Source organism: Crotalus tigris, unplaced genomic scaffold, assembly GCF_016545835.1.
Source record: "Crotalus tigris isolate CLP2741 ecotype Arizona unplaced genomic scaffold, ASM1654583v1 scf7180000018068.1947079, whole genome shotgun sequence".
NCBI classification, from domain to species: domain Eukaryota; kingdom Metazoa; phylum Chordata; class Lepidosauria; order Squamata; family Viperidae; genus Crotalus; species Crotalus tigris.
The window spans coordinates 212,722-225,000 of NW_024096805.1; the positions used below are offsets into that span (position 1 = coordinate 212,722).

General features: G+C 39.8%; 1 protein-coding gene across 1 annotated transcript in view; it reads left to right on the plus strand.

The window, feature by feature from the left end:
- Positions 1 to 12,279, plus strand: part of SOX5 (SRY-box transcription factor 5) — a gene marked incomplete at its 5' end in the record, with an annotated part of 275,380 nt that overhangs the window by 110,857 nt on the left and 152,244 nt on the right. The window contains one exon of the mRNA XM_039347420.1: positions 4,095 to 4,180. Within this exon, the coding sequence (XP_039203354.1) occupies positions 4,095 to 4,180 (86 nt within the window). The remainder of the gene's footprint in view (positions 1 to 4,094; positions 4,181 to 12,279) is intronic.

The following is a 12,279-nucleotide window of genomic DNA, read 5'->3' on the forward strand; positions in this document are numbered from 1 at the left end:
GCGCACGTAGAAATTATTTTTTTTTAAAAAAATTACTAAAAACCTAAAAAGAAGTTTACCAGAGTTCAGATAATAAAATATCTAAATTACTCCTTAAAATTGGCACACGACAATGCACCTTGAAGTTAATCGGTTGAAGGAATGCTGGACCCTTTGCTGGTTTTCTTAACATCATTCAGATCGAATTGTTTAGTTATTGATTAAATTTTTACGCCACCTGTCTCCCCTATAAAGTGACTCTGGACGGCTTGCAGGTTATAAACCAAGTAGAAAAGTAATTAAACATTAAAATTACACAAATGAAGATGTTAAAACATTACTGAAACCAGAACGAAATGATGGGCAGGATGGAGATGAGGTCTTTTTACCCCATCTATCATCTCCCCCCTCGTGGTCCCAAACCAACTGGCAAAGTCAGGTTTTAACACCCTTCTGGAAGGCCAAAAGGGAGGGAGCAATTCTTAGCTCCAGTGGTAGAGTGTTCCACAGGAATGGGGCCACAGCAGAAAAGGCTCTTCTCCTTGAACCCACCAGCTGGAATTTCTTAGCAGATGGGATCCATAGCAGGACTCTTCCCCTGGCATGTGTGGGGCAGGCTAGTCCCACTGGAGAGAGACGTCTCCTCAGATACCTGGACCCATGCCATGTAGAGTTGATGTTTATTTGTGTAATATAATGCATTGATTTGTATAGGTAGTAATAAGAATAATAACATAAAAACATAGCTAACTTGTAGATTTTGCTTATGTGCATACTTATATACACACATACAAAATTACAAACACACCCACCCACACACAATTATTTTATCAATGTATTTAATGCCCAAAGTACACAGGATGATCCTGGAGAGTTACAACATTTAAAATAATAGTTAATGACTTTCTGCTACAGGATGATAACATGAATGTTTGGGATTTAAATGCTGCAAACTTTCTTTGGGCAGAATTGTTGATGTTTCTCTGTTTGGTTTGGTCTTGTTAAGATCACCACATGTTTTATTTTTAATGGAGGATCATGTGGGCAGTATTAAAATTCTTCTTGGTCCATGAGCAAAACTTTGCAAAGGCTAATTTCCAATTTAAGTGCGGTCAGCTGATGTCCGACTTCTGAAAACTGCCAAGCCCTGAGGGGGAGAGGGGGAAGTCAAAACTCTTGAAATAATTTATTATTATTATTTTAAAAAATCTAGTTGACAACAGTTTCAAAGCTAATTAGATGGAGCATAGATACTGATCTTAAAAATAGTCATAAGGGCAGAAGGCTTTATAATCCATTTAAAGGAAATACCGCCGGAGGGGGGAAAGTACTAAGAAAGACACTACAGGTAGTCCTTCACTTATGACCATAACTGAGCCCAGCAAGACTGTTGTTAAGTGAGTTGGGGTTCTTTTTTTTGTGACCTTTCTTGCCACAGTTGTGATGTCAGTCACTGCAGTGGTTAAGTTACTAACACTAAGGTGACCAACTTTTTTACAATGAGAAGGAGGACACAAATAAATTGAAGGAAAAAAATATCGTAAATAAAACATTTTATTCATTGCAACAATACAGAATACACTATAATATGATAAATGCATAATAAAAAAAACATTTGTAACAATAACATCTTATATTGTAATTATGCTTATATGCCTATGAATTATTATTTAAATGAGTTACAAAAGAAGGACTGTCCTCCCTAAAGGAGGACGATTGGTCACCTTACTAACACGGTTGTTAAGTGAATCTGGCTTTGCCATTGACCTTGCTTATCAGAAGGAGGCAAAAGGGAATCACATGACCTCCTGAATTTTGATCACGTGACTGTGGGGAGGCTACAACAGTTGTAAGTTTGAAAAACGGTCACAAGTCCCGTTTTTCAGGGCCCTTATAACTTCGGGGACTAAACGAAGGGTTGTAAATAAAAGGATTACCTGCACCACAAAAATAAAGACACAAGCCGGCCCTACCGTTAGATAAAATCTCGCAAATTTGTGAGTTAATACACGGGGTTTTTTTCTTATTGTATTTCCAAAATTGTTGTTTTTAACGCGATGTGGAAGGGAGAAATCACCAAATACACATTCATCGACCGTTGTCCAATGTAATTTGAATTAAATGGGGAGAAGGTGAAATGACATTCCGACTTTCCTCCAGTCCCACCGAAAAACTTTTCAGAGCACCCCTTCCACTCCTTCAAAATCTAAGCGAGGCCCTCAAAAAGAGAAACAAGGGACACCCCATTTTTAATAAATAATAATAATATAATAATAATGATAAAGTTGGAAGGGACCTTGGAGGTCATCTAGTCCAACCCCCTGCTCAGGCAGGAAACCCTATACCATTTCGGACAAATGGCTGTCTAGTCTCTTCTTAAAAACTTCCAGTGTTGGAGCATTCACCGCTTCTGGAGGCAGGTTGTTCCACTGGTTAATTGTTCTCACTGTCAGGAAGTGTCTCCTTAGTTCTAGGTTGCTTCTCTCCTTGATCAGTTTCCATCCATTGCTTCTTGTCCTGCCTCAGGTGCTTTGGAGAATAGCTTGATTCCCTCTTCTTTGGGCAGCCCCTGAGATATTGGAAGACTGCTATCATGTCCCCCCTTCGTCCTTCTTCTCTTCGTTAAACTAGACATACCCAATTCCAGCAACCATTCCTTGTATATTTTAGCCTCCAGTCCCCTAATCATCTTGTTGCTCTTCTCTGTACTCTTTCTAGAGTCTCAGCATCTTTTTACATCGTGGTGACCAAAACTGGATGCAGTATTCCAAGTGTGGCCTTACCAAGGCATTGTAAAGTAGTATTAATACTTCATGTGATCTTGATTCTATCCCTCTCTTAATGCAGCCTAGCACTATACTGGCTTTTGTCCAAGAGAAGTGGGCAACTTTGTTTGATAGACCAAGAGAGGGAAAAATAAAGCTATATTTTTCTCCACCCTCCACAGCTAATGCTAATGCATATTTCAACATTTCTGTCAATAGGACTTTGACGCTTTGTCCACAACTGCGGCGAGATGGATGGCAAACAAATGTAATCAATAAAGAAAATAACAATTGTGGTGCTTGGTATATTAAAAAAAAAAAACTTTCCTCAGCAAAGCTCAGGATGAAGTGAATCCAACCGAGGCTGGGATGGGGTGGCAGGCAAGGTAACCAAATAACAAGAGGTGGAAGGGACCTTGAAGGTTTTCTAGTCCAACCCCCCGCTCAACAAGCGACTCCCTACCATTTCAGACAAAGGTAGATCAAGAGCTGGAAGCAGCGCAAATACAGGTTGAAATGCCCAAATTGGATCCTGGTTTTCATCCCTTCAAAATGAAGAAGATTTGAGCTGTGGTCTGTGGAGATTCTCAGTCATCTGGGACATGGTTGTCTCAAAGGTGCTTTTTCAAAAAGAAACTGGATTGTTGTTTTTTTTCCTTGAGGAAAAAAAAATGTTTTCTTTTTCTTCCTCAAGAAAAAAAAAATAGTCCAGTTGCCTTTTGAAAAAACACTTTTGAGATTTGAGCTGTGCCTTCCTTCAAAATGAACCACCTTTGGGTTAAGCTCCCATTGTAGGCAGACCTCTAATATATATATACATATATATACATTTATATATATTTGGCCCTATCCTCTGTGCTGATCAAGGTTTTACCATTTTCCCTTCTCTTTCTTTCTGTTTCTCTCCCTCTCTCTCTCTCTCCCTCCCTCCCTCCCTCTCTCTCTCTCTCTTTCTTTCTTCTTCTGTTTCCTTCATGCTTGCCCCGCTCCCTCTCTCTCTCTCTCTATCTATCTCTCTTCTTCTGTTTCCTTCATGCTTTCCCGCCTCCCTCCTTTTTTTGGAAGCTCAGTCCTCTGATCAAGGCGCGCTTCCCTGCCCCCTCCCCATTTCCCTAAATACATCATGAAAAAGGATGATGTTTCCGCCTTAATTGCTTGTCCCTTTTATTCCTGTTCCTCCCTCAGCCAGAATTGTGAAGAGTGTTAGTAAAAGGCCTCACAATGGAGCTTTTCATTAGAACTCTGGGAGGAACACAAAAAGAGGCTTTTGGAAGGAGTGAATGCAGGAGTTTAATTTGCAGGTGGAGAGTAGATAAAAGGTGCTGACGCCTCTATTATTTTCTTACTTAGGTGACCCTTACCCTGTTCAGCTGATTCCAACAACAATGGCAGCTGCTGCCGCAGCAACCCCAGGCTTAGGCCCACTGCAACTGCAGGTAAGTGCTGTAAGAGGCAAAGGTTGAATCCATCTGGAAAGCTGGACCACGCAACCCCCACTACCGACAATGTGCCTTCCCAACTCTGCTCTTGAGGTGGAAGAGATGCACCTTGCTTTGGAGTAACACAACTGCCTCTTGTTTTGTTTGTTTGTTTGTCAGGTTTATACGCCCACCCATGTCACCAATGCTGAGTGGCCATGGCAAAAGGGCACAATGTTTTCATTTGGGAGATGAACAACACTGATTGTGAATTTTGCTTAGCCCAGTGCTTCTCAACCTTTTTAATGCCGCGACCCCCAACCGGTCGTAAGTCGAGGACTACTCAACCGGTCGTAATTTGAGGACTACTCAACTGGTGCAGTACCGTTTGCAGAATGGGACTTTTGGCGGGCTCAGCAGGGCAGAGACAGCCTGGACAATTCTTATTGGCTTTTGAAAGCCAATAGAATTAGACTCTATTCAAGAGAGAGTCTATTCTATTGGCTTTCAAAAGCCAATAGAATAAAAGGGAGTAGCACAGCTAAGGAAAAGGGGGGAAAAATGGCGGACTGCGTTGTTTGGCGACCCCTGTGAAATGGTCGTTCGACCCCAAATGGGGTCCCGACCCACAGGCTGAGAACCACTGGCTTAGCCAATGAGGTAGGTGATGCTGTTGGAGGAGGAGAAGGAGCAGGAGGAGGAGGAGGAGGAAGAGCAGGAGGAGGAAGAAGGAGGAGGAAGAGAAAGAGGAAGGAGACGAGGAGGAGGGAGAGGAGGAAAGGGAGAAGGAGAGGGGGGAAAGGAAATTTTGCCTTTTCTTTCTTTCCCTTGTTTCTGTGTAAGCCCTGGGATCTTTGTAAGAAGCTGAATTTGGAGAGAATAAAAGAAACAATTACTACACTTTCAAAATGCAAGCACTTGGAGTTGAGGACCTAGGACGAACATATCTGTGCATTTGTCTGTCAGAATAACAATTTAAGAAATTACCGTATTTTCCAGCGTATAAGACGACTGGGCGTATAAGACAACCCCCAACTTTTCCAGTTAAAATATAGAGTTTGGGCTATACTCGCCGTATAAGACTACCCCTTTCCCAACGCACACCAAATAAAAGTTAAAAAACATCAGATTTGATTTCAATATGGTACGCCCTTGACTGTTAATCATAATTGTCGCCTACTGCCCATCAGCTGTTCACCGGCTTGCCGCTCGTCAGCTGTTCGGTGGCTCGCCCTTCTTCTGCGTAGGTGCGGCAGCATATCTGCACATGCGCAGCGTTTAATGGCGTCCGGAATCGTCCTTTTGCTGCTCCAGCGCCCAGAACAGTCGCTGGAGGATCCGCGGCTCACTCTTCCTTCCAAAACGTTGAGCTGCTTAGATCCTGTGCTGGTTCTCCTCCTCCGTTACCAGGCTGTCCCCCCTTATACCCGGCGTATAAGATGACCCCGACTTTTGAGAAGATTTTCATGGTTTAGAAAGTCGTCTTATATGCTGGAAAATACGGTAACTGTTGTGAGAGCCACTCTCCATTGCTATGCTGAGCTTATAAAGTTAAGTGTTCTCCACATGAATACCTGGGTGCACAGAGCATTATTCTTCCCTGAATTTCTAAGAGGGTGGAATCATTTATTTCCAATGTTTGTCAAATTGGCCACTAGAAATCTTGGTTCACCCTGCAAGCTAGCTCAGTGGCAAAGGTATGGGCTACCTCAGTGGTGGCGAACCTATGGCACGGATGCCAGAGGCGGCACTCAGAGCCCTCTCTGTGGGCACGCACGCCGTCGCCCCAGTCCTAGGCCTTCAGCTGGGTTTTATAAAACCTTTTCGCTTTAGGCCTCGCCGCCATGTGCCAAAAAAAAAAAGGTTCAATCAGTCAATTTCAACTTCTCGCGGGAAAAAAAAGATCTTGCAAAGTTGAAATTGATTGATTGAACTTTTTAGTCCCACCCAGTCTGCCATTACCACCATAGCCACGCCCACCCAATTGGCCACACCCAGCCAATGGGCCATACCCACCCGGCACTCGATGATGCATAAGTGGGTTTTGGGGTGCAGTTTTGGCACTCAGTCTCTAAAAGGTTCGCCATCACTGGGCTACCTTATGGGTGGATAGATATGTGAACTGGAACTTTCTTTACTTTCTTGGAGAGCCAACAGATAGGGTGGATCTTCAATCTACAGCTATAAATGATTCTTTAATTCTTATTGATGGGAGAGAAATGCCATAAGCTTTCAAGTGCTGGTTACTCAACTCCTAATGAATACATGGACGCGTCCTTGCTGTTTTGACCTCTCCCCAGTAATACTTGGTATTCTCTTCCAAGGACATTCTAACAGTCTTTTTAATTCTATTTTCTTAATTTGTTGTGTTCTCCTTCTTTGTCCTCAACCTTGCCAAACATAATAAATTCCATCAACTGCTTATATTACTGCATATGCCCAAAGTTTTTGTTTCTTGATCACCTCAAGACCCTCTTTTATTTGTCACTGATTATCTGGCTCTTTTGCTAATTCATGGAACCTCCTTGTAACTATCCTCCGATTCAGAACGTGAAGATGTCTACCTTCTTTCTCCTGTTCTTTTATGATAGCCAACTTTCACAGGCACACTTTACCACAGGAAAGACCTTTAACAGTTCTGATCTTCCTCGTCCTAAAAATATCCTTATTCATGTTTTTTTTTGCCTAAATTTTTCATGGTTGGGAATGAAGCTGGGGATCAGCAATTCCTAGATTAAAATGAACTTTAAGTTAATAAATCCCAGTTACCTTTATCAAATATGCATTACACAAAGAAAAGTGAAAGGAGAAACACTAGAAACATTGGAGTAATGGCATATAGATAGGTTTTGATTGCTGCATGCTTCAGCAGGCAGATGGCTTGTTGTAGTTGGCTTCATTCTTCCCTACAATAAAGTATTTACACTGATTGACTAGTGTCTCAATGTCTGCCACTTACTAAGTCAATTCCAGAACAAGGAGTGGAGAATCTAGAGAGCCTAAATTTATAGCTATGCCAGGCTGAAGTATGGCATATTGCCTTCTTCTCTAGGATTAATCTATTTACTCTTCCTACACATTGTTCCTCTTCACCTCTTCTTCAGTGCAAGAAAATAAAACTTTCTGCCACCTTTGCTTCTTCACAGACAACTGTAAGTTCACTAAGCATGCTGGTTGTCATTGCCTTAATATTTATCATTAATTCAGATTTTACTTCTCACTTTCCATTTTTGCTATTGAGCTCTTCTAATTCTTGTTTACTTCTGACTAACAATGTGGTGTCATCTTCAGATCTCAGATAGTTAGCATTTAGGCCTCCAGCTTGATTCCATCTGCCATTACATCCTCCCATTCTTTTTTTTTTATTATTGAAAATTTTTATAAATTTTACAAAAAAACAGAAAAAAAATACAATGATTCAAAAACAAAAAACAACATATACAAAAAACTAAACATAACATCCCCTTCCGCATCCCCCCCCAAAACACCCCCCTTCCCCCCCCCTGAGCTTCCCAGAGCAGAATATAGGCTTAATTAAAAAGGAATTAAAAAAATTATATATAAAAAAGAAAAAAAATTAAGACTGAAATATATATATATATATATAAATAAAAATTATGCAAAAGCAATATGATATTTTTTTATATCCAATTTAAATTGTATAAATTCTATCCATTTATCCCAAACAGCAAGAAATTTCTCTTGCGTTTGTTCCTTTAAAAAAGCCGAAATCTTTGCCATTTCCGCCAGATAAGACACTTTGAAAAACCATTCCTGCAGTGTAGGCAAGGATTCCTTCTTCCAATATTGTCCTACTAACAGCCTTGCGGCTGTAATCAAATTTAACATCAATATAACCTCCTTTGTATCACAATCAGTAATTATACCCAACAAAAATAACTGCGGAGTAAATTTTACCCTCCTTCTGAAAATTCTCTGAATATTCCACCATATCTTAATCCAAAATGCTTTTATCTCTCTGCACGACCACCAAATATGATAATAGGTGGCATCCAAGCAACCACATCTCCAACATTTAGGCTGTAAGTCCGGGTACATGAAAGACATTTTTTGTGGGTCAAGGTGCCATCTATAAAACATTTTATAAAAATTCTCCCTTAAATTCTGTGCCTGTGTAAATTTGACATTTCTTACCCAAATGGTTTCCCATGTATCCAATGGGACTGGTTCACCAAAGATTTGGGCCCATCTAATCATACAATCTTTAATTAATTCCGTTTCTGAGTCCAATTCGACTAGCACCCCATAAATTCTCTTAATATGGGCTTGTCTTTGATCCTTCACTTGCTTAATAAGATTTTCATCTTCTCTAAGAAAGCCCACCTTACAATCCACCTTCCATCTATCTGCTAATTGCCTATATTGAAACCAAGAATAAATAATATTTTCTTGTGCTAGCTCCTTCCGTAATTTTAATTGCCAATTTTGTCCATCCCATCTGAGTAGCTGTCTATAAGACACCATGTCCATTTTAACACCTCTTTTTATTCCCTCTATCGCATGCCAGGGTATAGCCAATAATGGTACTTTAAAATCACTTTTATAATATTTTCTCCAAATCCTAAGTAAAGAAATTCTTATAATATGAGATTTAAAAACCCAATCCACTTTTTTATTGAATATTAAATAGGCATGCCACCCATAAAATAAGTCCCATCCCTCTAGATGGAGTATCTCGAGATTCGTCAAATTTACCCAGTCACTAATTAGTGTTAAAACCACCGCATCATAATATAATTTCAAATTCGGTACCTTGAGTCCACCTCTCTCACGGAAGTCTTGCATAATTTTAAACTTAACCCTTGGCTTTTTCCCTGGCCAAATAAATTTATTAACACCCTTCTGCCATTCACTTAGATTAGTCTCATTCTTCAAAATCGGTAGCATTTGAAACAAAAAAAGAAACATGGGTAGAATATTCATTTTTATCACTGCAATTCTTCCCATGAGAGATAGTTGCAGCTTCTCCCAATTCTTCAAGTCTTTCTGTACACTAACCCACAACCTGTCATAATTATTTTTAAATAATTTTGCATTAGAAACAGATAGCATCACCCCCAAATATTTTACCTTATTAACAATTTCAAAACCCGTCATTCTTAACAGTATCTTTGCTGCAGATGTTCAACAGATATGGAGACGATATGCATCCTTTTGCTATGCCGGACCACTCAATGACTCCAAATTAAGTTAGTTTCTTGCTCATTGCAAAGGTTCCTTATAAGACCCTTATTGCAAGCCATGTTGGGGAGTAACCCCTGAATTTGGTATGGCAAGAATTGGTATTTTCCAATGACTCTCTAATTCTATCTAACTAATTTTGCTCTGACTGAGGAAGTTGATTGGATGAGCAAAGAAACATCTCAAGATTAACAAAGTTTAGTCCAGTTGCCATAATTCAACCTTTGGACCCCTTTGGCCTGGATGATTGAGTCTTCATTGATATATGTTCCTTATAAGAATTTTCTGGTACCCCAAAATAGCCCTTAATCTGCTGTATTGACATGATTTGAAAGGCCTTGATATAATTAGTTCCATTCATAGAACAAAAGTTATGAGCAAATTTCCAGAGGAATAAAAAGATGTGGTACCTTAGATGGGATCAGTTGCCTATTTTATCCAGTATTCTGTACTGTTGTTAATTCCAGCTATGTAAGTTCCCTAGTAGATTTTTTTTCATTACCTGCTACCAACAAAGATGTTTGCAATTGTGAGATCCATTAAACGCCAAGCATGAGTTATCCTTCCCCAGATCAGGAGATAAGAGCAGATCTAAATCAGCACTGGGACTCAACAAACAGTGATTTTACCTTAATGCCTACTGTGCTGGACTGGATTGTAGCCAGCTAGAACTGGGTTAGAGTGTTTAGCATTTAAAGGGTTAAACGCTGTTTCTTTAAGAGATGACTTACAGGTAATGTAGTTCAGTCATTAGTCTATGCTGTAGCTTATCTAGTTAAGTGGGAGGAGTTAAAAAGTTATTGCAGGACATCCTGTTACGTGTCTTTGTGCCTTGGTATTATCCCTTTACTATTCCGGAACCTGAACTAAGATGCCTTGTAGTTCTGGTTCAGACAGCATCAACTCAATGAAAATGATTTTGAAACAAATATTTATTGTCCAGGAATTCTAAGCAAAGACGTACAGATGCTTCTGGTCATTTGCATATCTGTTCATTTCCATAGGTAAAAGGATAATGGATTCCTCCATCCTGCGTAAAAGTCACATGCTGGCACGGAGCTTCTAGCCTTGCAGCTGGAACCCATGCAGAAAGATGAAACAATGGCACAAAGCCAGGAAATCTTGCAATAACTTTTTAACTCCTGCCACTTAACTAGATAAGCTACAGCATAGACTAATGACTGAACTACATTACCCATAAGCCATCTCTTAAGGAAACAGCATTTAACCCTTTAAATGCAAAACACTCTAACACAGTTCTAGCTGGATACAATCCAGTCCAGCACACCTACTCAACATTTGCTTAATTGCTTTGATGTCTTCGCGTGCAAGGGGGGGGGCTAATCTTAAGTAGCAGCTGAGCTCTAAAGAATACAAGATTCAGTGAGCAGCTTTTGGTAAATTAAATATTGCACTCAGCCTAAAGGCTTTTGAAAAACAACTTTTTGAGCATAGATCGCTCAAGCAATTTATGACCATTTTGGAAAGTGCTGCCTACAATAGTTGTTTATTCCTTATTGTAGAACTCAGTGGGTCACAGTTAGGAAGTTCTTTCTTTTTTCAGTTTACAGTTAACTTAATATGACTTGTTTTAAAGGTAACAGCAGTTCCCAATCAGAAATCCAGAGTTCTGAACCTAATCAGATTGCAGTGCATCTTGATTTTTCTCTCTTTATGGGCTAAGCCAATTAAGACAATTGTTTGATTTTTTTTTCTGACATGAGTAATCTCAGGAAAATATTGATGTAATTAAACGGATCTTGTGAATGCATTCAGGTGATAGTTTGCTAAATTCTAGAAAATACTGCTGCCCAAACCCACCGGGTTAGTCTACCAGATCATTCTTTAGATGGGCTTGAGATTTTATGAGATTGAATTCAATTCCTTTAACAGAAAACCACACTTTGGTTCAACCTTGGATTGTATGGGAGGCAAATCAAATCTTAAAGGGATTCTCGGAACCCCTTTAATTCTTAAAAATGATTGCGGACCCCAGAGTGCTTTGCCTTATATGGGTTGTATCCATCAATATTTATTCTAGTGAGAAATTAAAACTGGGATTTTAAAAAATATTTATTTATTTGACTTTCAGGCCCCAGGTCTCAGGGGTCCCCAGACTACACTTTGAGAACAGTTGACGTACATAATATGAGTTTCTTGAGGGCATGAAAGCAAGGCTGTAAATAACTCCTGAAAATATTTCTTGTCTTAATCTCATAAAGTGCTATGAACTATCATGACAAATGTGAAGACTGAAAAATCAAAGATAGAAAGGAGAAGGAGACTATTACCTAAGCTGGAACACAGTATTTGTTGTTGTTGTTAATTGCGAAGTCGTGTCCGACCCATCGCGACCCCATGGACAATGTTCCTCCAGGTCTTCCTGTCCTCTACCATTTTCTGGAGTCCATTTAAGTTCACACCTACTGCTTCAGTGACTCCATCCAGCCATCTCATTCTCTGTCGCCCCCTTCTTCTCTTGCCCTCAATCTTTCCCAGCATTAGGCCCTTCTCCAGTGGGAATACAGTATTAGCAATGAATAATTCCATTATCAGAAAGGACTTTGTTGTGATTTTTTTTTAATGAATTCTGAAAGGAGGAATGAAAAAAAAAATCAGGACTTGGTTTAGTCTTCTATCCTCAGGATGTTGGGGATTATAACAAGCAGGATTCCCAATAAACATTAACCCAAATACTTCATGGAGTGAGAGTAGCTGTATTAGAATGAGAAAGGCTGGTTAGTCAAGAATCTTATCAATTCTTAAATAGTGGCTAGTAAGAAATTCGGGGCATTTTGTAAGATGTAAGGCAAATAAAGAGCTACTGCATTTAGAGCAGTGTTTTTCAAACCTGGCCACTTTGAAATGAGTGGAATTCAACTCCCAGAATTCCCCAGCCAACATGCCCCTCTCAG